The following is a 27,277-nucleotide window of genomic DNA, read 5'->3' as shown; positions in this document are numbered from 1 at the left end:
CAGAGTCTCCTTCAATTCTAGAGGGGGCAGAAGCAACTACTTGCCTACAGTGCAATCTCCAATAGTCAGCACTAACTGACTGCAATCAAACCACCTATTATTTAGTGCTTGAAAACATATGCTGACCATAGACAGTTTATGCTCATGTCCTCAGAGAGAGGTGTTTTGTGTCTATCCAGTGGCCCCATATTTAAGTAAACATGAACACATAAACACAATTTACAGACAAGATAAACGAACGGCATTTTATATGTGCTTTGTGTGTATGCAGATGCTCAAAGTGCTTTACAGTGAACGCACCACATTCACTAATTCACATACACGATGATGTCAGAGTGCTGCCATGTTAGTGCTCAACTAAACACTGCAACCTTGGCAGCTAAGGACCTTCCTCAGGACTCCTTAGTGAATTGCTTCTCTGACAAGCAATTGAACCACAGATCTTGTGGTCAAATGTCTACTGCTCTAAACATCAAGCCATCACCTCCTTAAAATCTCATCAGTTTTGTATAAATCATTTTAAAGGTGATAGACAGATAAACATTACTTTTACTGATCTCAGAAATGGAATTGCAGTGTTGCAAGCAGTCAGTTTGAACAACAACACCAACGCTACTTTCATTTCAGATGTGAAGGCCCTCATACATCCTTTCTGCTGCAGGAGGACGTTCATCAGAATCACCAAAGTTTCAAATGAGTGAGTGTTTCACAAGTGTTTGATATATATGTAGTCACAAGTATCTTAATAGTACTACAGATCTATTAATAAAAATGAAAAGAAAAACAATCAAAATTAAATGAATGAAAACAGCTGATAACACCTTTATTTAAGAGACTTCTTGGCAGTTAACACCAAAGAACAGTGTATTTGAAGTGAACATTATATGTGCCTGATTTACTAATATTCCATAAAACTATAATAAATAAGGTGGGGCATTATAAAATTGTGTATGTTTGATCAGTGAAGGTATTGTGTTTGGTTTACTCAGAATAACTGCACACATGACAGCAGTGGGACATGACCTAGACAGCAGTATGTCAATGAGGATTTTGCCTATGTTAATGACCAAAATCACAAAATGAAATATAATCAGTGATTTTGAGGTAGGCACAAAGTAAGACACATAACTGAAAATTATTTATTGAACGTTTACTAAATCAAAAATGAATGTGCCTTCAAAACGGTTTGTCTGCTATGTCATGGGAGGTGCAAGGTGTGTCTGTGTGTGTCACAAACTTGAATTAAACACTACTTGTGTTGAAACACTAGTTGTGTTCAAAATAATAACAGTGTACTTAAAAAGGTGACTCAAATCCAAGAACTGAATTGTAATTCAAGAGTCATTTTCAATAGACCGTTGTTGGTGCATGCGTGCTGAGTAATCTGCAAGTCACTCATGTGCAACGACGTGGGGTGTAAAGCCTTTCAATGCAGACATGCAGGCTTCGCGTGGACGCTTAATCTATGGATAACCCTGTGGCAAATGTCCATAACTTGCCCAAAGAAGGGTGGACAAAATCCCTTAAACGTGCCCCAGATGTGATAATCTGAACAATAAAACTGGAAAAACAGCAGACTTTTTAGTGTTCTCAGGCAGACTGCAGAATTCTGATCCAGCATCACAGATACACTGGTGTCCAAATAAGATGTGCTTGTTTTAGAAATACTTTAATTCCTTATTGTGGAAATTGTGAATAAATGCAACGTTTTTGAAGAAGTCCCTCAGTGTAATACGGTACTCTGAGTGTGTTTCCTGTCCTGCTGTCACTTTGTTCCACCACAGATAAAAAACAAAAAATCATTTATTTTAAAATCTGAAAAAGCTTTATTAGAGTCACAGTGCGTGATTTATTCACAATTAGTGTTTACAGTGATCTGTCATTCAGCTTTCTGCTCGTGACGAAAATAAGTGGATGAGCATTATGCTGATGTGACCAGTCTGGCCTCACCCATCAGGTATTCATACTGTAGAAGGTATCAGGTCCTCCTTCACCGGCATGCAACCTTAGCTTCCTTGCACATGTTTTGGACAAATATGCATTTAATGTTTTGCACCCTACACCGGCAACAGAGTTGGGAGTTCATGCTTAGTCCTATGACATTTATGTACTGCTGTCCGTGAGCACTCAGAATGAAACAAAGGTCTATTAAATTCTGAATTTTGTACAGCTCTGATATACATGGAGCAAAATGTCTAACAGAAGACTATGAAATGATCTTTATGGACATTACATATTCATAGTTACATGTGATTGCCCATTTGTGCTTCCTGTTTTGACGCATTGACCTTACAATTTTGAAATAGTGAGGACAATAACAAGAAGTGCTTGTGTGACCTGTTGCTGCGGCATTCCACAAATAAGCATACCAACTGCTCTTTATCTGTCATTTAGACAAAACCATAAGTCACTAGATGTGCGTCGACTTGATGCTAACTGGTATTTAATGTGAATGTTGTGCTCATTATTCATCAGATTTTGAAAAGCCTGACCAAAGAGCAATAAAGTACACAGACACCAGAGAACCAGCACATTTGCAAAATCCACCAGAAGTATTACTTTGGATTATAATACCATAACACAAAACACACAGCACACTTTAAACACTGCACATTGACAAGGTTGTCATCTGCTTCTTCAGTACTTAAACTTCACAAATCAGGTCCTCAGCCTGCAGACTGATGCTGATTGAATGTGGACAGCTAATCTTCACAAGATTAGTGAGAAATGTCAGGCCTTAATCCTTCCACCTGAAGGGAAGGAGTGTAGAACAAATAACCTCAAATGCCTTGAGGGTGGTAGTGTTTTACTGCAGAGCAGTGTTACGTTTGTTTGGCCTGTATATACCCTTAGATGTGACTTAGTGGTTAAAGCATTGCCGTTCTGTGCTGAAGGTCACTGATTCAAGACCGGGCTGGGACTGCCACCTGATGCTCCCCTCTTGCCCACCCAGCAGTAGGGGGCACCTGACACATAGTTAGGGATGGTATAAGGCAGTGAGGAAAGGAGCTATCCCATCACTCACCATCTGTGTTACTCTAAGCAGCGCATCTCCAACACTCTATAATGAGCATGGGACACAGCCATCCTTTAGCTATAAGTGCAGTGCAACCTGGAAAGTATTCACAGCACAGTTTTTCCACAATATTGGTGGATCAGAGGTCAAGAGTGCCTTATTAGAAAATGGAGTAAATTCATTTTTTTCCCCTCAAAATTCTACTCACAACACCCCATAGTGACAAAATGATTTTTTTGGGCAAATTTATTAAAAATTAAAAACTAAGAAATCACATGTACATAAGTATTCACACCCTTTGCTCAATACTGTGTTAACGCACCTTTGGCAGCAATTACAGCTCAAATCTTCTTGAATGTGATGCCACAAGCTTGACACACCTATATTTAGGCAGTTTTGCCCATTCCTCTTTGCAGCACCTCTCAAGCGCCATCAGACTGGACAGGGAGTGTCAGTGCACAGCCATTTTCAGATCTCTCCAGAGATGTTCAACTGGATTCAGGTCTGGGCTCTAGCTGGGTCACTCAAAGACATTCACAGAGTTGTCTTGAAGTCACTCCTTTCATATTCTGGCTGTGTGTTTAGAGTCATTGTCATGCTGAAAGATGAACCATTGCTCCAGTCTGAGGTCAAGAGCGCTCTGGAGCAGGTTTTCATCCAGGATGTCTCTGTTCACTGTTGCATTCATCTTTCCCTCCATACTGACTAATCTCTCAGTTCCTGTCACTGAAAAACATCCCCACAGCATGATGCTACCAAAACCATGCTTCACTGTAGGGATGGTGTCTGGTTTTCTCTTCCAACATGAGATCTGGCATTCACACCAAAGAGTTCAATCTTTGTCTCATCAGACCAGAGAATTTTGTTTCTGATGGTCTCAGAGTCCTACAGGTGCTTTTTGGAAAAATCCACATAGGCTGCCATGTGCCTTTACTAAGCAGTGGCTTCCGTCTGGCCACTCTACCATACAGGCCTGATTGGTGGATTGCTGCAGAGATGGTTGCCCTTCTGGAAGGTTCTCCTCTCTCCACAGAGGAATGCTGGATCTCCAACAGAGTGACCACTGGATTCTTGGCCACCTCCCTGACTAAGGTCCTTCTCCAACCATTCACTCAGTTTAGACAGGCAGCCAGCTCAAGAAGGAGTCCTGGTGGATCCGAACTTCTTACATTTATGGATGGTGGAGGCCACTGTGCTTATTGGGACCTTCAAAGCAGCAGTATTAGGGAGGGTGAGGAGGGAGAGTATTTGGGGCCGGCCTGGTGAAGGATTTTGGGAGGTGGTGTCAGCAGAATATGCTCCTGCTGAACATCACCAAAATGAAGGAGGTGGTGTTCAATTTCTGATGGAGGCCAAGCTCTCTGCAGCCCATAATTACTATTGATGGATGAGAGGTGGAGGTGGTTTGCACCTACAAGTACCTGGGGCTGCAGCTGGACAACAGGCTAAGCTGGGCAGCAAATATGGACGCTGTGTACAAGAAGGGGCAGAGCTGGATGTATTTTCTTTGAAGGCTGGCCTCTTTTAGGGTCCGTTTGAAGCTTCTGTACATGTTTCATCAGTCTATTATGTCCAGTGTCTTTTTTTAATGGTGTTGTGTGCTGGGGGCATTACTAAGAAAAAGGACATCCTCAGGATGAACCGGCTCTTTAAGAAGGCGGGCTCTGTGATTAGACTGTGTCTGGACTCTGGAGAAGGTGGTGGAACAGAAGATGCTCTTCAAGATCAGGGCCCAATCAGAGCCACTGTGAACAACAAATTCCTCTCAGTGAGGTACTCCACTAAGAGACTGAAGAATTCTTTGTCCCTTGCACCTAGGGCTGTGCAATTAACCGAATTTCGATCGCGATATTGATATTTGTATCAAACGATCTCCAAACTCGTATAATCGAGTGAAACTATTTAAGGGCCTTTCATCAGGCCAATCCGTCAACGTGTCCCAAGACGCATGATGTCAGATGCGTCGCTTCGGAAGCGGCAAGGGGGAAGGATTGCTACGTCACACTCTGGCTGTTTCCACAACCTGAAAAAAGTTCAGCGATCACCTTCTTGAATTTGCGTCGCCTGAACCACAAAAAAGCTTTAAAAAACACAGTAGAACGATTCTCCCATCACCCTGCTGGGAGAAGCTTTTTTTCAGCTACTTTTCGGAGTGACGCCGACCGACTGAGGACTGATGACTTGGTGGGATATCGATCGAACCGCGACAGCGAGCCAATCCGCACGGAGAAGCCGGCCTTCAGGCATCATTCCTGGGCAGAGCGAGTCAGGCAGCCGGGGTGATGGAGCAGACCCACTCAGTCCGAAATCTCCCACTTTTGATATATGCGAAGTCCCAGTTTGCCCAATGGAGTTTAGTTCTGCAGCTTTATCAAGGTGAGAATAATGTAAAAATAAAATATGACGTTTACTGAACTGCTGTGAAAGTTTAATGATCGGCTAACATTAGCTTAGCCTTTTAGCACAGTTGATATGAGTGAATGCTTTAATTTGTAAATGGTTCAGTCTTTTTTATTTTTACCAAAAAAGCTACAGCTTTTTTCAGACGCCACAAAAGCTTAACTTTAAATAACTTATTTTTTCGGGCGTTTTTTTCCATTGTTTTTTCCCCGTTTTTTCCCTTTTTTATATATAAACTGTTTAGTGTTTCTTTATATTTAAAGAAATATTTTTATTTGTCCTAATCAGGAACATTTGCTGGCAGACAACCAAACTTCCATTGATGAGCTGAACACCACGTCCAGTTGAAAGAAACAGCACTAGAGTTCAAAGCTGCAGAAGAGACCTTCATCTGGTCCCGAGAATTCAGCATACATCACCTGCTTCTAAATAAAAGGCTCTTTCAACAGCAACTATTTTATTATTTTAAAAAAAGCTGTTTCATTTTATATTTTAACAATAAATGAACGGATAAATTTCTCCAAAAGGAGATAAGGAGACGTGGTCAAGGGAATGATGACAAAAACACAAGCTAATGAACATAAATTGAAACAAAAACAATGCAGCCGCACTATGTCCTAGTAGCACAAGTCAGGGAGATGACCAAAGACACTGACCAACTGGTCAGTGACAACAGGGAAGGGAGAAGAAAACAGAAAAATAATATATAATATGATATTTTTAATATTTATTTTATTCATTTTATGTTTTATACAGGTAAGGTACAGTACATTTTCAATTTGGAGGTTTTGCGCACATTGTCTATAACAATTTTTTTTTTTAGAGTGAGAGAAATGCTGAATAAATGCATTGTGTAACTAAAAAAAATAATCGTTTGAATAATCGTGATTTCAATATTTACCTAAATAATCGTGATACTGATTTTTTCCATAATCGAGCAGCCCTACTTGCACCATCAGGCTGTAAACCTCCTTTTACTTTGCCTTTGATTTAATATTGCTGTATTATTTATTGCTATTATATGTACTTTTAACATGAGTGTTTTTTACTTGTGTGACTGGGAGAGACAGACTGCCACATAATTAATTACCTTTGGGATTAATAAAGTATCTGTCTGTCTGTCTTCTACCTATCTATCAATCTAAATGTTTCTGTCCTCTTCCCCAGATTTGTGCCTCAAGACAATCTTGTCTCGGAGGTCTACAGACAATTCCTTTCACTTTGTGCTTGGTTTGTGCTCTGACATGCACTGTCAACTGTGGGACCTTATATGTAGACAGGTGTTTGCCTTTCCAAATCATATCCAACCAACTGAATTTACCTCAGGTAGACTCCAATTAAGCTGTTGAAACATCTTAAGGATGGTCAGTGGAAACAGGAGGCACCTGAGCTCAGTTTTGAGCTTCATGGCAAAGGCTGTGAATACTGTGAATACAGTGATTTCTTAGGTTTTTTTAAAAATAAATTTTCAGATGGGGAGAATTTCATCCATTTTGGAATAAGGCTGTAACATAAAAAAATGGATGCACTATATCTATAGTTACTTACACTCACTCATCTTCAACCGCGCATCTGGGACCGGGTCGCGGGAGCAACAGCTCAACCATGGGACCCCAAGACCCCCCTTTCCCAGGCCACATTAACCACCTCAATATCCCTAAATTCTGTCTCTGGGCATGTTGAAACATTATAAATAATACGTGGAGTTGAAACATCTAACTTGTGTTAGACTTCCATGATATAACAGAAGGCTCCTGCTCCTCCCCCTTCAGAGCAAGTGCATGGTGAACAGCAGCGTTTAAAGACTCTTTTACGCTTACAACTGGATGACTATATATCCTCCTGTACATGAGCAGCACAGTGATGTGTGAATGCACATGTTGTAAAAGTTAAAGCCCTGGTCACCACACCGAACAATAAAGCCATGAATAATGAGCCACGTATGGATTTGTCTGAAATTTTAGTGATTATTCGAATAATGAGCCACATATATGAACACTGCGCAAACAATTAAAACACTGCATGCGAGTGAATGTTAAATCTATCATAAACATACTTTTATACAGCTGCTCATAAGAAGGAATGAACATGCAACTGTTTTACCAAGTCATTACAAAAATATGTTTTTGTCGCAGACATGAACAAGGGAAGCTCTTCCGGTTTGTAGCTTCGTCAACCGTTGGTTTGTGGCTTTTTACGACAACGTTGTCTAGTTTGTGGCTTTTTTCTCCACTGGGCAGATTTTTTTGTGCCATTTCCAGGTTTGTGCCTTTGTCTCCCATGAGAGCGAGCTTTGCGCCGCTGTGCGATGCTTCGCTTGTATAAACATACAATAATTAGACTGTTCCAAATATGTTCTCCACCTCCTGAAGTGCAGGAGAAAGAGAGGAAAAAAAAAAGCAGCAACTGAAACGGTCATCTGTGATTCCATAAGCGATAAGAGGTGTTTTCAACAGGTGTTTTCTGAGTGAAAATAATTAATCTGCTATGAAATAATTATTTATATACTGTGTCCAGTGCACAAAGCACGGCAATCCAGCCAAACAAAGTGGGTGGGATTGTCACGACAAAGAGCACGAGAGTGCAGAGCCAAATAGCCTGTCTGCGTGGCTCATTATTCATCGTTCATTATCGGTGGGACCAGGGCTTAAAGAAGTTACTGTCTCCTTCAGACCTTAGGAACATGGGCACTTCAGAGGACAACAGGGAGCACCTGTGGCCACAGATGACTATTAGTTTATCGCATTTGTTTTTACTTTAGTGTTATTCTGCTGCGGTTTAAGTCTATGAAATGTCTCCTTTGTGGACATGCTAAAAGAAACAATCACATAGTCTGCACTGACCCTGGGCAAACACTGATAAGTGACAGTTTTCTGCAGAAGTCATTAGAAAGTGCAAGTCAGTGATTTTGACCTCTTGTCCCCCAAATCCATAAGACTACATGGGGTCACCATGCCTAACCCACAAACTGTATCATGTTTGGTGGCAATCAGGCAATTAGGAAATAAGTTATTGCCCTCTCATAATTTTACAAAGTTTACTCTGGTGACCTTGACGTTTGATTTTTTTTACCCCAAAACCCAAGCAGCTAGTTGGGCTCAATACAACTAACCACACAAACCAAATTTGGCAACAATCAGGCAGATAAAAAATAAGTTACTGTGCTCACAGGATTTTTAGAAAGTATGCACCAGTGATATTGACCTTTGATCACAAAACTCACAGGCTTCCTGGGGTCACTATGAGTACGCCACATACCACATTTAGTGACATTCAGGCCAGTACAACCGAGGTAATCTCGCTCACAACTGAAATGCCGCTGACTGAGTGAGTGTGTGACTGACTGTCTTAGTGACTCCCCACACGTTGTGATGTCTCACCCACTGGCTGCAACCCAGTCTCACGGCAGTTCATGAGAATGGCTACGAAAAGTACATTAATCTATGAGTTTGTGGCGGGGGACAAAAATGGGGCACTTTGCGTGACAGAGGCACAAATTAATTTTGTGATGGGGGAAGGAAATGTGGGGTAACAGGGGGGTCTGTGGGGTTATATTTAGGGTTTGGGGAGGGTAGACACTTACGCTATGGTTGGAGTTAGGAGTAGGGGAGGATTATAAATATCAAAATTTTAAAAACTGTCACGAAAATGAGCACTTTTCATGATGATGCACAAAAAAAGTGACACTGGGTTGGGCTGTAGGGAAAAGGGTGTGGTAAACAGAGGAAGTAATGAACAGTTACTTCAGTTACATTCAGCAGCTGCTGACAAGTTGTCGGCAAAACACTTTGCAAAACACTTTGGCAGAAATTTCAAAATGTGTGAATATGCAAAAAAAATTGGATATTTAGCTAAAGAATAATTTAAAGGTTTCTGAATGGTATCTGACTAGTTTTATGGAACAGACAAGTTGCAATAAACTTATTCATCTTCAAACACACAAGCTTGACCATCTATCAATACTGAGTGAGGAATGTTACACCATTTTACTCAATTTCACTAAGCAGTGGAAAAAGCAGTCCTCCAAGTAGATCAGAGGCTTCAAATCATGTTTTATACAGTATGAGACAATATGTAGAATTTGTACGTTTGTTGTAAAAATTGTGATACCCTATAAATGTCAAAAGGTAACCTGTCTGACATCCCATGTGGACTGTAATTAACCCTGAGACAGCAGTTTTTCAGAATGACTGACAGTGGAATGAGTGTGAGATGGGACCACACTGCAGCCTCTTCTACACAACAGCAGCTTCACGCAGGAATTTAAATGAGTATGGCATCCATCCAGGTAGCAATTTAAAAGCTAGCTCAATTTAGAAAGTAATTTATTCCTTCAGGATAAACACTTAGTGGTCACCTAAACTTTGCTTAATCTCAACCAACAATGCTCTACTTTGAAAAGTGAGATTTAAAGACAAGTATAGAGAGGGACTCAAGACAACAAAGACAAATGTCATACAGGTCTACTTTACCTAATACATTCACGGTGGTTGATGCTTGTGTGTTGCCCAGAGGAAACGTTGCCACTTTGCAAGTGTAGAACCCAACATCAGCAAAGCCAACTCCTTCAAGCATAATGGTGGCATCACGCACTGAAGGTGAAACAAATGAAATGCGCCTGGCATAGTCTTGGGAGACAGATGTTCCAAACTCTGGGTTGAAAACCGCCAAGGTGATTGTGCCTGAAGGAAGACGACGTTCCCAGGAGCTCTGTGTGAGACTGAGATTGGAGCCCACGTTGATTTTGCAGCCAAGTGTAATGTTCTTCCCCAGCACTGCATTCACTTTGTCAGGAACAACCACCTGATTACTGCTTACACCTGCTGAAAAAACACAAGTCAGACACAGATTAACAAAGGCAACATGTTAGTGCAGATACACAAGACATTATTTAACCTTAAACATTTCACAATGACTGCATTACTGATTATCATTAGAGTTTTGAGATTATAGGTGTTCTCAGGTGGCAACCAGCAAAACAAAACACAAATAAAAAAATTAAAAATAAAATGTCTCCAAATCCAAATAACAGGTACATGGATTGGGGTTATGGATAGATTTTCATTCTGTATTTAATCCATCTTTCACATACATACAGATTCATGTTGTTGGGATTTGATGTTAAAGGGGAAGTTTGGCATTTTTCAAACTAGGCTCTATTTACCTAGGGTCTACACTGCCAATAAAGGACTAGGTATTACAGAATGAGTCCCTCCTCAGCAGTCGACTTGCAATTAGTCAGTGGACAACAGCGCTAGTCCGTGGCTAAGAATAAGGTAAGTGGCTAACTGTAAAAACTGGCTGTCATAAAAAGTTTATTTACGTTCACTGAGGTAAACATGTGCACGTTTGCAGGGAGAATGTTTGTACAACCAGACCCTTCAACTGATGTTTTTGCCTGTTTAGTAGCAACAAAAAGCATCTCATGCTAAGTGCTTTTTATTTCCCCATCCAGTAAGGTTAATTAACTGGTTAGCATGTTGTGGTGTTTATGTTCTCATAAATAATTGAAAAGTAAGCAAGTCCCACAGTTGCTCCCTAAATTTCATTTGGGGTCACCACCGAAGATCCATGGTAGATGTGCATGTTGAGTTTTATGCCAAATGCCCTTCCACATGACATGGAGAGATGTTGTAGGGGTGGGGTTTGAACCAGGAACCTTCTGCACTGACACCAGAGCACTAACCACTTGGCTACCACCCCTGCCATTTTTCTCAATTTTTTAAATTAACTTTTATTTTTGTCTTTGTACTTCATAGGATTTATTTTTATTGCGTGCAAAATGTTGAAGAATTGACTGATGTCTGTGGTAAATGCTGATGTGAATGAATGACTCAACTTTTAAAACAAGTACATTTTTCTCTTGGCACAAAGCACCAGCACCCCCTGGATCAGACTGAGAAACACACTGGGAACAGACAACCCACCAAAAGACTTCTTTTAAAATGCTATTTTCTTCAATCATGACAAGGAACTCAAGAATTTTCAGATGTCTTTTTCCAAAATCAAGACACTTATGTGGATAAGTTGTTTCAGTCAGATTCATCCAACTGAAACAAACAGGTAAGATCAAGACTTCATATTTACTTCCATGTGTGAATGGTTTCAATATTTGAAACAGTCACTGTTCACATGAGGACTGCAGCTCTCAGTTGTTGAGCCAATCAATGGACAGCATCAATGGACATATTTTGAGTTATGAGTAACTTACATGAAATGTGTGTCAACAATCGTATAACTTACAACTTATGGCCCGCGTATGCAGGAGGACATATGAGACATATGCTGGCATGCGTTGAAATATTGTGCATGTCCAAAATTTTCAATGAACTCGCAGTAAGGACTATGCCTTATAACAGCATGTTTCAACATGCTCTTAACTTATACAAAACGTACCCAGAATTTATAGACATATACCAGCATATTCAGCGTATTTTTCATACATCTGCATATGCAGGCTAAACTGTGAAGGTGTGATAGGGCCGGAAGACTCGCCTGCTCATTTCTGGACTTCTACTGTTCCCTCTGCATTCACTTGTTTCTCATCCTTAGATTATGGACAACAGACTTCACTGTGACCTGACCTATTTCCCAGTGTTACTGTAAACTAAGTGGGGAACCAGGAGTATTACTTTGTGGATGGGACAGCCGTTGACTGCATTATGATATTCCCATAGCCCAAACTATATATATAAAAATTCAATTCACCTAATTGTGGGATTTGTTGATGCACGTAATACTAACTCCATGTACACAGCCTGTTCAAAGTTGCCAGATAGTGTACAGGAACTGTGATGTCACCGTTTGAAATGTTTGCGAATTGGAGTGATGGTAAGATCAGCATACTCCTTACCCATAAGTTCTCTTTTTCACTGCTATGTATCATAATTTGAAAACTGAATATTTCATCATGTGCTGCCGTCTTATATAAACTGCTGCTGAATGTTTCAACTTTTGACATACTTTAGGGCCCCTTCACACATAGTGCGAAGTTTGGACGAAGTGCACACTTGTGCACACAAAGTTGTGCTTCACACTTGTGTGCGAAGTGCACACAAGTGCACATGACGAAGGAATCGCGTGCAAACCGTGTAATGTCGTCCCTGCCTCCAACGCTTCGTACACCTACTGCTACAACTATTTACGCACACAAGCTGTTGGGAAAGTGTAGTGACACGGACCCACAACAGGGGGCGTAAATGAACGGACAATAGAAGGAGTTAAATTAGAACACTTTACTGTTGTGAATGCCACAACCAAACACAGCAGATTACAGAATGAATACAAGTCAATCAATAAAGGTGTCGTGTGGGCAGGCTCGACGATAGGAGACGCCCGTCTGGAGACGAACCGGAACCACACGATTTCCACCGCCACCGAACCCGAGGGATACTGGAGCCGCGAAGTCCCGAAGTCCCCAGGTGGCCACCGTCTCGGCGTGTCGGATCTGGTACTGCTGGCGGAAAACAAAGACAGTCAAGTGTGGGTGTGTGTACACCCAGTAACAATTATGGTGGGAATTCCACCTCCACCTCTCACTCAATATCTTGCAGAGTACCGCAGTGATTCCTCAGGGGAAAAGAGTGCCATCCAGCACTCACTCAGCTTCCACCGACAGAGGGACCAGTACTCCTGCAAACACTCACAATATACAGATTATACTGTACCACACAAACGGCTGAGGATATTACCTCTCAATGAAGTTGATATCTCGGCGATGTGGTGGAGGTGTCTTCCTGCTTTTATTCCTGGTGTGATGTAGATGATCAGTGACAGCTGTCATGGTTGATGGGTGATAGCTGTCACCTCGGCTGTTCCTGGAGGCGGCAGCGCCCTCTCGTGCCTGAAGCCCACACTTCAGGCAGGGCGCCCTCTGGTGGTGGGCCAGCAGTACCTCCTGCGGCGGCCCACACAACACAAGCACCTGAAAGACAGAGTGTGCGCTGTGCGAACCCATCGCACTCTCTTGTGGCAGGTGTCGGCCAAAATACAGGTGACACGTACGAACATCTAACACCGTTCGCATGGCACTTACAAAATGTGTGGCCAGTCACACTCTTGGCACGATAACAGACTGCAGACAATCGCTTTCATACTTGCAGAGAAATTTCTCTAAGTCCCACACAAGTGTGGCTTTGGTGTGTGCGCTGAGATGACAGGTGGTGTGTCCTCCCACTGAAGCAGCTGTGGAAATCTGTGGATCTGGACATCCCAGCTGGACACCACGTACTGTGTTTGGATGAACATGGACAAACAACTGCCCACTGTGACGTGCATGTCTGTTTGCTGTTATCAAGTAGACATAAATAAAAACATATCACTGTGGCGACGTGCTACAGCGAGCGCGCACATGCACGGCGCACACACGGACAGGCAGCTCCCAGGTTGAAACGGACCGTCAGATCAGAACATGCAGCAGGCGATCTCACTGTCACGTCACCCACTTGAGCTCTGTTCCACATGACATGGTGTCCTGCGGCACATCGTCAACATGACGCACTCGTGGCCGGTTGGAGGTGCGCCAGCAGATGTGGACATGAATGAGACAAGTGAACTGCTTCTCATTCATGTCATTTCATGACTGTATGTCTGTGACCATAGGTCATCACTAGAGGAACAGAAGGGATTATACTTGTATTGCTCGCTTGATAAATGTGGGGTTTTTAATATGGTGTGTGATTTAAATTTTTTTGTAATACTTCCATGCTCTTCCTGATATGAGGCAGATTCCCGCAGCTTTCAAAGAACAGCTCCGTAGCTCTGTGGTAAAGTCTCTGACTGGCAAACAGAGCTTCTGAAAGGTGCGAGTTTGCATCTAGTGGGTGGTGTTGTTTTTTTTTTATTATTCCACATAAGCGGCACGATGTGGTTCCACGGGTACAGGATAGTTTTTATGTTTTTATTTCTACCACATAAGTGGCGCGATGTGGTTAAACAGGTACTGGCTGGTATTTATTTATACCACATAAGCGGCGCCATGTGGTGCACCTCGCACTGTTCCTGCTCAAAAGACACCGGCGCATGCACGAAGTCTCGCACTGGGTTCGTGCACACCTGCCCGCTGGCATGATGTTTCATGGTGCGCTAATTTCAAACTGTTTTGCGCTGTTTCACCGTAATCAACCAGACGTCAACCAAACTTTGCATTAGAGCCCCTTTCACACCGGGGCTGCTTCAAGTTGCGTCGGGCGTCATCATGACGCCGCCGCGTGGAAGCAACCTAGTGCCGAGATGATGTATCTCAATTCCACAACAGCACAAGGGGCGCAAAGGACGAAGCAAATCGGATGCCAAAAATTAAACATGTTTAATTTTTGGGGTCCTATGCTCGACGCAGAAATTAAGTGGTTTCAGTGCAAGTCAGAGCAACAGGATGGTACTCAATGTGACTGGAAGCCACACGCTCACAATGCACATTACCTGACGCCAATTTATGATTCTTGCTGTGTTCCATTGTTCCCGCAGTATAAATCACGCAGGATTGTTTTATACCGTGTACACAATGCAGTAAAAACTACACGCTCAAAAAGAGCACAGGAAAAAAAAATGCTGATTGCAGCTCCTCTCTCTTCTCTCACAACAATTGTTGTCAATTCTCTTCTCGTTCACGCACACACATGTGAACAATTAAAAAAAACTGTCTGGCTGCAGGCAGTTAGTTCCTTGTTCTCCCCTCAAACTCTCTCATCACTGTGTTAAAAAAAGGACAAAAAAGGACATAAGTCCTGCTCACAGACTGATTGCCAGAGACAGGACATGTCCACATCAAGTATAATTCCAGACATCTCCACATTTGCTCACGGATAGTTTGTTCGCATGCACGTGCGTGCATCTCGCAGTCAAAGGAGGAAAGATAAACTATAACAGAACTCAGAGTGCAGACCTGCAGCTCAGCACAAGAACAAATATAATCTAGAAGAGAAATAAGAGTGCACAGTCTGGCTGCAGCAAAACTCTGCACTCTGATTCCTCTGTGCAGAGATCCTGCAGGCTGCATTCTCACCTCCTCTCTGCCCCCTGTTGCGCGCACCTGACGCAGATATTCCTGCGTCCTCATGATGCCACAGGAAGCAACTCGAAGTGGGCCCAGTGCGGGCCCAGGCTTAAGTGTGACAGGGCCCTTAGTAATCCCTTTCATTTTCATTTCCATGGAGTCTGTAATGTTGGTGTGCTTGCCATAACATCACCACAAGGCTTTCTGGAAATGCTAAAGGTGTGATTTATACCACCTTTGCGCACAACTTTGTTTTTATTTTTATTTTTTTCATCCACTGTGTATTTTTTACATCACATTTGATTAGGACATCGTCCATATTATGCCTCAGGTTCCAGAAACTGAGAACACTATTTAAAAAGTGGACACTGCGGCAGCATTATGTCACCTTAGTTTTGTTCAGTATAAACAAATGGAAAATGGCAGTGTAACATGATGACCTTTTAAAAAAGACTATGAACAATCATTAGGCTATCAAGAGATTTCATCTTTTGTTTCTCGAGTGTTTTGCTTTCCCTCTTAATAAGCAACACACATCCACCACAGGACACTGAGCCTTCCTCTCTGCTAATAGCCAGCGCACCTTTTAAGCAGGAAAGGGTAAAAAAAAACTTGGAACAAGATGAAACAATACATGTAATTAGATGCTCTTTATCATCATAAATGGGGAATCTTCTTCACAGACTAAGGTTAATTGAGTTCCACAAGGTTCTGTGCTAGGACCAATTTTATTCACTTTATACATGTTTCCCTTAGGCAGTATTATTAGACGGCATTGCTTAAATTTTCATTGTTATGCAGATGATACCCAGCTTTATCTATCCATGAAGCCAGAGGACACACACCAATTAGCTAAACTGCAGGATTGTCTTACAGACATAAAGACATGGATGACCTCTAATTTCCTGCTTTTAAACTCAGATAAAACTGAAGTTATTGTACTTGGCCCCACAAATCTTAGAAACATGGGTCTAACCAGATCCTTACTCTGGATGGCATTACCCTGACCTCTAGTAATACTGTGAGAAATCTTGGAGTCATTTTTGATCAGGATATGTCATTCAATGTGCATATTAAACAAATATGTAGGACTGCTTGTTTGCATTTGCGCAATATCTCTAAAATTAGAAAGGTCTTGTCTCAGAGTGATGCTGAAAAACTAATTCATGCATTTATTTCCTCTAGGCTGGACTATTGTAATTCATTATTATCAGGTTGTCCTAAAAGTTCCCTGAAAAGCCTTCAGTTAATTCAAAATGCTGCAGCTAGAGTACTGACAGGGACTAGAAGGAGAGAGCATATCTCACCCATATTGGCCTCTCTTCATTGGCTTCCTGTTAATTCTAGAATAGAATTTAAAATTCTTCTTCTTACTTATAAGGTTTTGAATAATCAGGTCCCATCTTATCTTAGAGACCTCATAGTACCATATCTCCCCAATAGAGCGCTTCGCTCTCAGACTGCAGGCTTACTTGTAGTTCCTAGGGTTTGTAAGAGTAGAATGGGAGGCAGAGCCTTCAGCTTTCAGGCTCCTCTCCTGTGGAACCAGCTCCCAATTCAGATCAGGGAGACAGACACCCTCTCTACTCTTAAGATTAGGCTTAAAACTTTCCTTTTTGCTAAAGCTTATAGTTAGGGCTGGATCAGGTGACCCTGAACCATCCCTTAGTTATGCTGCTATAGACTTAGACTGCTGGGGGGTTCCCATGATGCACTGAGTGGTTCTTTCTCTTTTTGCTCTGTATGCACCACTCTGCATTTAATCATTAGTGATTGATCTCTGCTCCCCTCCACAGCATGTCTTTTTCCTGGTTCTCTCCCTCAGCCCCAACCAGTCCCAGCAGAAGACTGCCCCTCCCTGAGCCTGGTTCTGCTGGAGGTTTCTTCCTGTTAAAAGGGAGTTTTTCCTTCCCACTGTTGCCAAGTGCTTGCTCACAGGGGGTCGTTTTGACCGTTGGGGTTTTTCCGTAATTATTGTATGGCCTTGCCTTACAATATAAAGCGCCTGGGGGCAACTGTTTGTTGTGATTTGGCGCTATATAAATAAAATTGATTTGATTTGATTTGATCTGTCTTAAAGTTGACTCCAGGCTTATTTCAGTAAGATGTTTCCAATCAGTGCAACATGTTAACATGTTTTGAACGTAATGGTTACTGAATTTCATAATTAGATATTGAAGCAAGTATGCAGGGGCTTCAATAGCTGTCATCAGCTGTAACAATTGTCAGGCTACTTTAGTAAATGAGACGGTAAGTTTTAGTGGTGCTATGGACTGCCCCCCACATTTTGAGATGTATATAAATTGCAGATTAACTGCAATGCTTACATACCAATGCAAAGTATAGATTTATTGACATTGTGAATTGTTTTTAAAGTTATAATTGATACTGAAGTTATAACTGACACTGAAGCAAGTGTGTGGAAAGGGAAGAGCTTCATATTCACATGAACAAAAAAGACAATCTCTGTTTGTGATATGCTGAAGCAGCTTGTGGGTCAATGAATGCCAGGTCCTGAGAGCAATAATATTCACTCTGAAATATCAGGAGTTAAGAACAGAATTTGTGCACTGATACCATTCAGATCAGTGAGTGTGTGCAATGTCCTCTTGCCATATAATCTAATTGAACATTCAGAGTAATGAGAATGAGAGTTTTTGATGATGTTCAAATTTAAGAAGACAGACTGGATTACATGTGTTTTTTAGCATTTCAGAGGTTTTCCACAATTCTGTAATAAAGTGTTAAAATACACACCACTGAATGGGTTTCAGTTTCTCTCAGCCAATATTGATTTGCACTGATTTCAGATTGCTAGGTGTCCTTTCTGAGTGGATTAAGGCTGTTATTGAAATGCCCCTGTTTTAGTTTAGGTCATTATTAAACATTTTACATTCAAATGTCAAGAAATATGTTTAAAACCATTTCATTCATGCACAAAGTCAAGGTGAAGGCAGGTTTCCAGGAGTGGCACTACAAACCTTTGATGGGATGGCATTTAAATCACATGTAAAACAGCAAAAACTACAGTCTTAGATTCTTAGTAATAATAACAATACAATATACTCTAATTCATAAATAAAGTATAATGACATTCATTCTTATTTTTTGTCCTAAGAAGGTAGCAGAAGCTTTCTGCATACATATCTTAATTCAAACTTTTGTTGGAAACTGCCTCTTGCACTCTCTCCCTCAAGAAACTCTGGTGTTGGCTGTTGCTACAACAAAAAGTGTACAATTGTAACTTTTTTCATTCCAAATTCTACTTCCTTCCTTTGTAAAACCACTGGTAAAGATAAGAACTTGTACAAAAGACGAGTCCTTTCACTGTGAATTAAAATGCAATTACACAATCATCTATTTCAAAATTCCAGAGAAAACACTTACATAAGATACAAATGTGTTTCAATACCCATCCACTTTCACAGAAGTCTGAGCCACAAGCTGCAACTGCAGCAATGATGGAGGTTGGTCTTGTTGAACTAACAAGGATTAAGAGCTAGCGATACATCTGGTAAGGATAAAATAAAGGATATCATTGCTGTAGTTAGCGCATTCAGTAATGTGATCTTGCAATGACAAGAACTAATTCAAATATAGCACATTTTATGCAGTATTGCAATTACAATAACAAATGCCTGATAATTTTTTCCAAAATTCTCAAAGGTTTCCAAATACATTTACAAGATGGTGACATTAAATATTAGAAAGTCTTTTTTCTCCACTGATAGCCTCAATAACTGGCAAACAAATTTCATGCAAACAATGTAAACTCGGAGTTTGTTTCCTTTATAATTTGCCTGCAAAATGTTACCTACTGGTACACTAAAATGGTTCCAACTAGGGATGTCCCGATCCGATCACGTGATCGGAAATCGAGCCCATTCACGTGGTTTCAGACTTGATCGAAATTGGATGTTGCATCCCGATCAGGAATCCGATATAGATTTTATCCTCATTATTTTGATCAGCGCTATTTCAAGCTTAATTGCAGATTAATGAGCCTTTCACACGTCCGAAGCGTCAGAGGCATGAGACGCATTGCTTTTTAGAGGCGTCAGAAGCGTCGCTTTAGCTCGGCTTTTGACGTGACGCTTCTGACGGTAGCGCGCATTGCCGCTTGTCGGCAGGCTGACACGGTCAAAGTTCAATCCAATCTTTTTTTTTTTTAATTGAACAAAAGAAAAAACATAAGTTCAGCTGGACATCTCGCACAGAAACGGGAACAAGAGTTGCGCAGTGAATTTGGGAAGAAGAGATGGAATTGTAACCCGGACAGAGGTGGGGGGAATTACGCGCGCAAAGTTTCTTTCGCAGAACTGCTGTTTGTGTGTTTACGTGCTCAGCCAGACCCGATGGAATGACAAGAGGATGATGGACACTTTCCCACCGAAACTCTTGCTCAGTCATCCTTCCGTGCGCAGCAGGACCCGGTGCTGACCAAGTCCTCAGGAAGACGATCTGTCATCTGATTAACAAAAATAAAAAAACTAATTGTCCTGTGATTGTTTGTCTGCAAAACGGAGCGAGAGATGGTGTGCACACTCATCACATTTAGGAGCGCGTCTTAAAAAGCTTCTGCTTCATTCACATTCACTGAGCTGATCTGAACATGTTGAACACTGATAAAGCATCAGAGGGGTACACTGAGGACTGTCAGGACGCAAATGTAAGTAGTTTTTTTTTTTTTTTTTACTTTTCAAGTTGACTTTTGAACTTTCTATGCTCTGAGCTGTGATGTAGCTTCGCGCTGTCCAATAGGAACGACGCGGAAGGAAGACTAGTGGCAGAAACCACTGATCTGTACAAATGGTAAATGGACTGCATTTATATAGCGCTTTTCCATCTGCATCAAATGCTCAAAGCACTTTACAATTATGCCTCACATTCACCCCAATGTCAGGGTGCTGTCATACAAGGCGCTCACTACACACCGGGAGCAATAGGGGATTAAAGACCTTGCCCAAGGGCCCTTAGTGATTTTCCAGTCAAGCGGGGATTTGAGCCACAGATCAGTGCAGAAACCACGTGTCTGAAGAAAAATCCTTGGAAATGTTTTTTTTTGTTGTTGTTTGTTACCTCAAAATTTCTGATTACTGTTTAAAAAAGTTTAGAACACGTAATTAAAATAGCTAAATCAATAAATGGTTCTTTAGAAACCTTTCATCTACTGTATAAATTAAAACCACCTGTTATTTCAGATTAGATAATTTCTTCTTCTACTTCTTTAACATACGGAACCTTGGACATTTTATTTTTAAACAAATAAAATAACATGGAAATTTGTAAATTTTTTAAGTCTGGTAGATTATTACTTAATTGTTTAAGCTACCTCAAGGAGAAGTGCACTGTTTAAGTGATAAACAATAAAATAAGGTGATTAAAATGAAATTATTATATATTTAGCATTTGTTGATTGTTCATTTAGTTTTTTAAAGTATGGGATCGGGACTCGGTATCAGGAGATACTCAAAATCAGATGACTCGGAATTGGATCGGGGCCAAAAAACCTGATCGGGACATCCCTAGTTCCAACATTCATCCATCAAATTTTTAAATAAAGCTCTGACATTTTCCACCAATTTATATCTTAGGAAAACCTATTCTTTAAAATATACAGTAATTAAAACATGACAAATTGTAGGAATTGATCTGCAGTGCTATGGAAGTGGAAATATGACTAAGCAGTCAAAGATGAGTGTGAGTGAGTGAGAATTAATTGAAGGCAGCAATGGCATCAGTATACCGGGTGCATTGTTCAGTCTTCTTGTGCTTTTTGAAGTTTATTCAAATTTCAAAGAATACATTTGCTAAGTATTACCATAAGTTCAGGTGATTACATTCACAGCTGTAGACAATGTATTTCACATGTTTACTGAGGGAAAAAAACAACTATATTTTAACAGCTTATTATACTGAATATAAATTTTTCGCAGTTATAGGATGTAAGGCAGGGTACAACGTGGACAGTCGATCGCAGGGCCACATATAGACAGACAAACACATTCACACCTATGGTCAATTTAAAGTTTCAAGTTCACCCATCCTGCATGTCTTTGGAAGTGGGAGGAAACCAGAGCACCAAGGGGGAATCTAGGCAAACATGAGGAGAACATGCAAATTCCACACAGCAAAGACTAGGTGGGAAGTAATCCCAGGACATTTGGCTAGTAAGCATTTACAGTGGTCCCTCGTTTATCGCGGGAGTTACGTTCTAAAAATAACCCACGATAAGCGAAATCCGCGAAGTAGTTAGCGCTATTTTTGCAATTATTATAGATGTTTTAAGGCTGTAAAACCCTTCACTACACACTTTACAGTTTTCTCAAACAGGCATTAACATTTTCTCACTTTTCTCTCCTGTGTAAACACTCTTTTTCTTCTGTGCAAGAAGATTATAAACAGACACACGCAGTACACAATGCGCATGCTCTCCCTTCACTCACTGCATCCGGAGGTACGGATGAGGGACCCGCAAAGAATCCAAGTCCTCTCTCGGTGGCCATGGAGGTCTGCAGCTGCGGTCAACATCCGCATCAAAACAGCGAGCGTAGTCTCTGGACCTGTTGCCAGATTTGGCACAGTTTCACACAGCAGACAGGAGGTGAGTGGCCCGCTGCTGCGTTTACTGAACCTGCAGAAAGCGCATCGGAGGCAGTGAGAGCAATCGCGGTGATGTTGACCGGTGCCGCGACCGACCCGCCTGATAAGTACGCAGAACACAATGCGCTGTAAAAAAAAAAAAAAAAAAAGCATGCAAAATTGCACTAAAAAAAACCCGCCAAACTGCGAGGCCGCAAAAGGTGAACCGCGTTATAGTGAGGGACCACTGTAGTACTTTACAGTTTCCCATAATCCTCCTCATGGCCCCCTGCACTTCCCAGAATGCACCGCGGCGTCAGCAGAATTCCACTGTCTCACAGCGCATGTAAAAGATGGCTAGCGAGGATCTGGATGGCCATGATCCAGCAAGGTCACAGGCGATTATGATGCCACATTCTCCCAAGTTGAGAGCGTTATCTAGAGGAGGTGTAGCACCTGTGATGGACTTTTGCTGTCCCCCGATGTTGTCTTGTTGTCCATACTTCACGGGGTTTGTTTATATTGTGCCCTGAACCGGAACTCTGCTGAAACTGACCTCTTGCGTGAGTTACGGACCGCGAGATGGTGTGAGATTCACAACTGCGAAACAGCAAATATCTGGCTTTCCCAGTAATCAACACACAAAACAAAAGAAACTCTAATAATAATCAAAGTCCACTACAACAATGCACAAAACTCCAATTAAACCGCTGATTTAAACAATGTAATGAAATCAAATGGATGTTTTATACTGTAGTGTTTCCAAAGCTGTGGCTCAGCATTCCATGACCATCTGATAATTTATATTGTTTAAACTAATTCAATTAGCATGCAATATGTTGTCAATTGCACGAGTTAGTGTACCTGTATATCTTGATTATTTTTTGCAAAATAAAAGTCTGTATATTGTACATGACAAACTCAGGGATTCCTGCAAAAAAAAAAAAAAAAAAAATCCACAATTCACTTCTGCATCTGTGTCCATCTGGCAATTATTGTTGTTCAAACTGCGTCAAGTAACAGCCCATATGTTGTCCATCTCATGTTCATCTGTCCATCTTGAATATATTTGGAATTTAAAAGTTGCCTCCAGAGAAATGCTGTGTTCGAGATATGCTGTGTCGTGTCCTGAGCCACCTATATAGGCACTTTTTGACAGATGCAATTTATACTCTAGTATGACTTGTACTCCAAAAAAAACACAGAAAAAATAAATTGCATGTAAAACAGCACAGAGAACATGGATTTTTTCTGAGTATTTAGAAAGAAGTGCTACAAGAGAAGTGCTGCGGCCCACTGGTGCTTTTCTATGGATTCCATAGATGAAACTCTGCCAGTTTTACACAGTGGAAACCAGTATGATGCAGGTTACTTCTCCAGCCAAGACTAGAATTCATTTAAACCTGCATGGATTGAGATAATGCAGAGAAAGTGTCTTGTCCCAGGGCACAGACAGGCAGCATAACTGGGAATCAAACCCTGGCCTACATGTAATGTGGAGTTGCATCAGGAAGGGTATCTGCCATAAACATGCCAAATCAACATGCAGATCCATCGCTGATCTGCTGTGACTACCTTGAGCAGAGAAAAAAACCACCACCAACAACAACAACAACAAAACGGAGAAACCGAAGGGACTGTATGCAGCATCTCCTGCTGCAGCCATTCAGTCTGATGAAGAGTGTGAGAACTTTTTGTCCTTTTTTAAAAAATCACTAAATCCATGATATCAGGGCAAACATCAACCCCTCTCTTCCTTCTCATCTCATGTCTCACTCGGCCATCAATACTCAAAAGATCATTGAAAGAGCTCCTCAGTCTGGTTGAAAGAATGAAACCTTCCTCATGCCTACTTGATATCAATCCCACCTCATTATTCAAAAAGGTTAACTATGCCACTGGCTCCTGTGTTTTATCACTAATCAATAGATCACTGATTCCTGGCTGTCTCCCTCAGTATTTTAATCAGGCAGTTATTCACCCTCTTTTTAAAAAAAAAAAAAACCTAATGTCTAATCATTTAATCCTCATAATGTTACTAAGGTATCTGTCTTTCAAAACTTTGTTAATGTCATAAAAACTGGAGGGCTGCTAACTATCTGTGGCTTAATCCAGCAAAAACTGAAGTTCTTGTTTGTGCCCCTGACAAGTTTGTTCCCTCAGTAATTAAGAACCTCTGCTCTCTATCCTTTTTTGTTCACTCAGCAGTTACAAATCTGGGTGTTACATTTGACCAGTCTCTCAATTTTGACACGTTGCCCGTCTTGTGCAATTATGCTTCTTTCTTTTATGAACATTGCCTGCCTTAGAAACATCGTGTCTCAAGCTGGGCTGGAATTCATCATCCATGGTTTTATTTCATCACATCTCAACTATTATAATTCGCTGTTCCATAGCCTCAGTAAGTCTTCTCTGGATCGCTTACAAATGGTCCAGAATGCTGCTGCAAGGCTTCTTACAAGGTCCTCTGAGAGGTCTCACGTAACACCCATTCTCTCCTCTTTGCTTTGGCTGCCCAATCAGTTCAGACTGCAGTTTAAAATATTGGTGATGACTTTTAGAGCTGTACACAGTTGTGCCTCTCTACATCAATGAACTCTTGCACCCTTATATAACAAGCAGGTCTCTGAGGTCCTCAGACCTTGTCCAGTCGTTCTTACTGTGTTGTGTATAATAACACTACTTCTGGTCTTGGTAAAATGAAATTTGGGGTTCCACAGGGGTCTGTGTTAGGCCCCTTGCTTTTCTCACTTTATATAGCGCCCCATGGGCATATTCTGCGGCATTACGGATTGCCTTTCATTGTTATGCGACTCAATTGTACATGTCGGTAACTGCTGGTAATCTTGCCCATATAAAAGCCTTGGAAGATTGCCTTATATCTGTGAGAAGTTGGCTGTCTAGTAATTTCCTACTCTTGAATTCTGATAAGACTGAAATGATGGTTCTTGGTCCAGCCAGACATCGGCATCATTTTGACCAGTTGGCGCTTAATTTTGGTTCGTGTGTTGTGCATCATACGGACAAAGTGAGGAATCTTGGAGTACTTTTCGATCCTACGTTGTCTTTTGGTCCCCACATTAGAGACATTACGAGGACTGCCTTCTTTCATCTGCGAAATGTGGTCGAGGATTTGTCCCATCCTGTCTATGGCTGATGCTGAAACTTTGATACATGTGTTTATTTCTTCCAGATTGGATTATTGTAATGTTTTATTTTCTGGCCTGCCGCAGTCTAGCATTTGAGGACTTCAGTTGGTACAGAATGCTGCTGCCAGACTTTTGACACAAAGTAGAAGGTTTGACCACATTACTCCCATTCTGGCATCCCTTCATTGACTACCGGTTTCTGCCAGATCAGTTTTTAAAGTTTTATTGTTGGTTTATAAAACTGTTCATGGACTGGCACCTTCCTACCTGGCGGACTTGGTTAAGCCCTACGTACCTGCGAGGCCCTTGTGTTCGCAGGGCGCAGGGCTTCTGTGTGTTCCAAGGATGAACAAGAAGTCTGTGGGGTATAGAGCCTTCTCCTACCGTGGTCCGACTCTTTGGAATGATCTACCTGCTATTATTCGGCAGTCTGACACGGTGGAGACTTTTAAATCAAGACTGAAGACCCACTTTTTTTAGACTGTCTTATCATTAATTTAATTTGTTTGTGTTTGCTTTGTAATTTCCTTTTATTCTTCTGTGTCTGATCTTTTTATTGTGCTTTTCTTGCTTTTATTTTGATTTTAGATTAATTTGTGTTGTTGTGAATTGTGTGAAGCGCCTTGGGGTGACTTTGTCGTGAGTTGGCGCTATATAAATTAATAAATTGAAATTGAAATTGAATTGAACCTGTTGATTGTCCCTAGGTCAAGGCTGAAGGCCAAAGGAGACTGTGTGTGCTCTGACTGTGAATTTGACGTTGTGGCTCCTAAACTGTGGAATGCACTGCCACTGCATCTACGTTCTGTGGACTCTGTTGAAGCCAAAAAAGAGAAGCTTAACACCCACTTGTACAGGCTTACTATTATCTAGTTTTATATTACTGCTGTTTTCATTTCTGTGTTTCTATTTTATTTTTTCACTGTAAAGCACTTCATGATGTTATCTTGAAAGGTGCTACAGAAATACACTTTACTTACTTACTTCCTTACTGCTGATAACTCTTATGAGAAATTACGGCAAAACACAAAGTGTATTACTTGTCCTGTTTTTCAGATGATTAGTGTTTTAAAGGTTTACCACAGTTATTTCAAAACTAAAGTACAAACGAAGTTAGCCTCACACTATCATTTTCAAGTTAAACCAGCTGCATTTATAATTAAGCCAAACATTTACAGCATTTAATTCTACATTTACAAGATATATATCATGTTTTAAACCACCCACCCACCCACCCACCCACACACACACACACACACACAAACACACACACAAAGGATAAATACATTGATTCATTGGCGTAATTCCAAATTAAGTTGTTTTGACAGTATTCTGCATGCAATGCTTGAAAAACCTGCTACTTCGTTTGTAGAAAAAAACAAAACAACCAGTTCAGCGGACAAGAAATGCAGCATTTTGGAAAAGTAACCTGAAATAAATTCTAAATTGCAGGTTATGGGAGCCTTGAAAGTAAACCTTCCATCCTAGGTTGACATTTTGCAAAATTAAACAATTGAGTCACTGATACAATTATATACACTCAAAGAGTTCAAAGAAATTACGCAAAGTTTTTACAACACTGGTCAAGAATGAAAGGCATAAAAGACCTGCATCAAACTTGAAAATGCTACATGCAAATTTCATTCAGACTATTCAAAGTGCATGTTTCAGTTTTCTTAACAGTGTTGAAGTCAGACTGAGTAATATTTGGGGGTCATAAATTTCCACTTTGTATGTAATCTCGGATGTGCATGGAGTAAAGCTTATAAAAGTGGTCCATTGGCTGGTATTTCAGTCTTTGGCATGAATCTGAGTGGTAAGCCACAGCAATGCTATCTTGGTTTGTGAGGAATATAGCCAAGGAGGCTGAGACTACCGGCACTCCATTACGTCCCCTGTAATTTTGGTGATTTCACACACACACACACCACACACACACACCACACACACACACACACACACCACACACACACACACACACCCACACACACACACACACACACACACACACACACACACACACACACAGCAGTAAGTGTATGACCATGTGAGCACGAGGTATTTTGTCTGAGTTGTTGCTAAGTTCTAAATGTATGTTGTGTTGTGCAGTTTCATGCTGCATCAAATGCATAGGTA

The 27,277-nt window shown here is 41.1% G+C and overlaps 1 protein-coding gene across 2 annotated transcripts in view; it reads right to left on the bottom strand.

Moving 5' to 3' along the window:
* nectin3a (nectin cell adhesion molecule 3a) overlaps positions 1-27,277 on the bottom strand; it is a 143,603-nt gene that overhangs the window by 39,472 nt on the left and 76,854 nt on the right. Inside the window, exon 2 of one of the 2 annotated variants that reach the window (XM_034168354.1) lies at positions 9,889-10,239. In XM_034168354.1, the coding sequence (XP_034024245.1) occupies positions 9,889-10,239 (351 nt within the window). The remainder of the gene's footprint in view (positions 1-9,888; positions 10,240-27,277) is intronic. The other variant, XM_034168355.1, reaches the window with a different exon arrangement.

The sequence above is a fragment of the Thalassophryne amazonica genome, chromosome 4 (assembly GCF_902500255.1).
Source record: "Thalassophryne amazonica chromosome 4, fThaAma1.1, whole genome shotgun sequence".
Classification (NCBI taxonomy): Eukaryota; Metazoa; Chordata; class Actinopteri; order Batrachoidiformes; family Batrachoididae; genus Thalassophryne; species Thalassophryne amazonica.
Note: the sequence above shows the minus strand (reverse complement) of the source record. Positions and strands in the feature narration are given on the sequence as shown.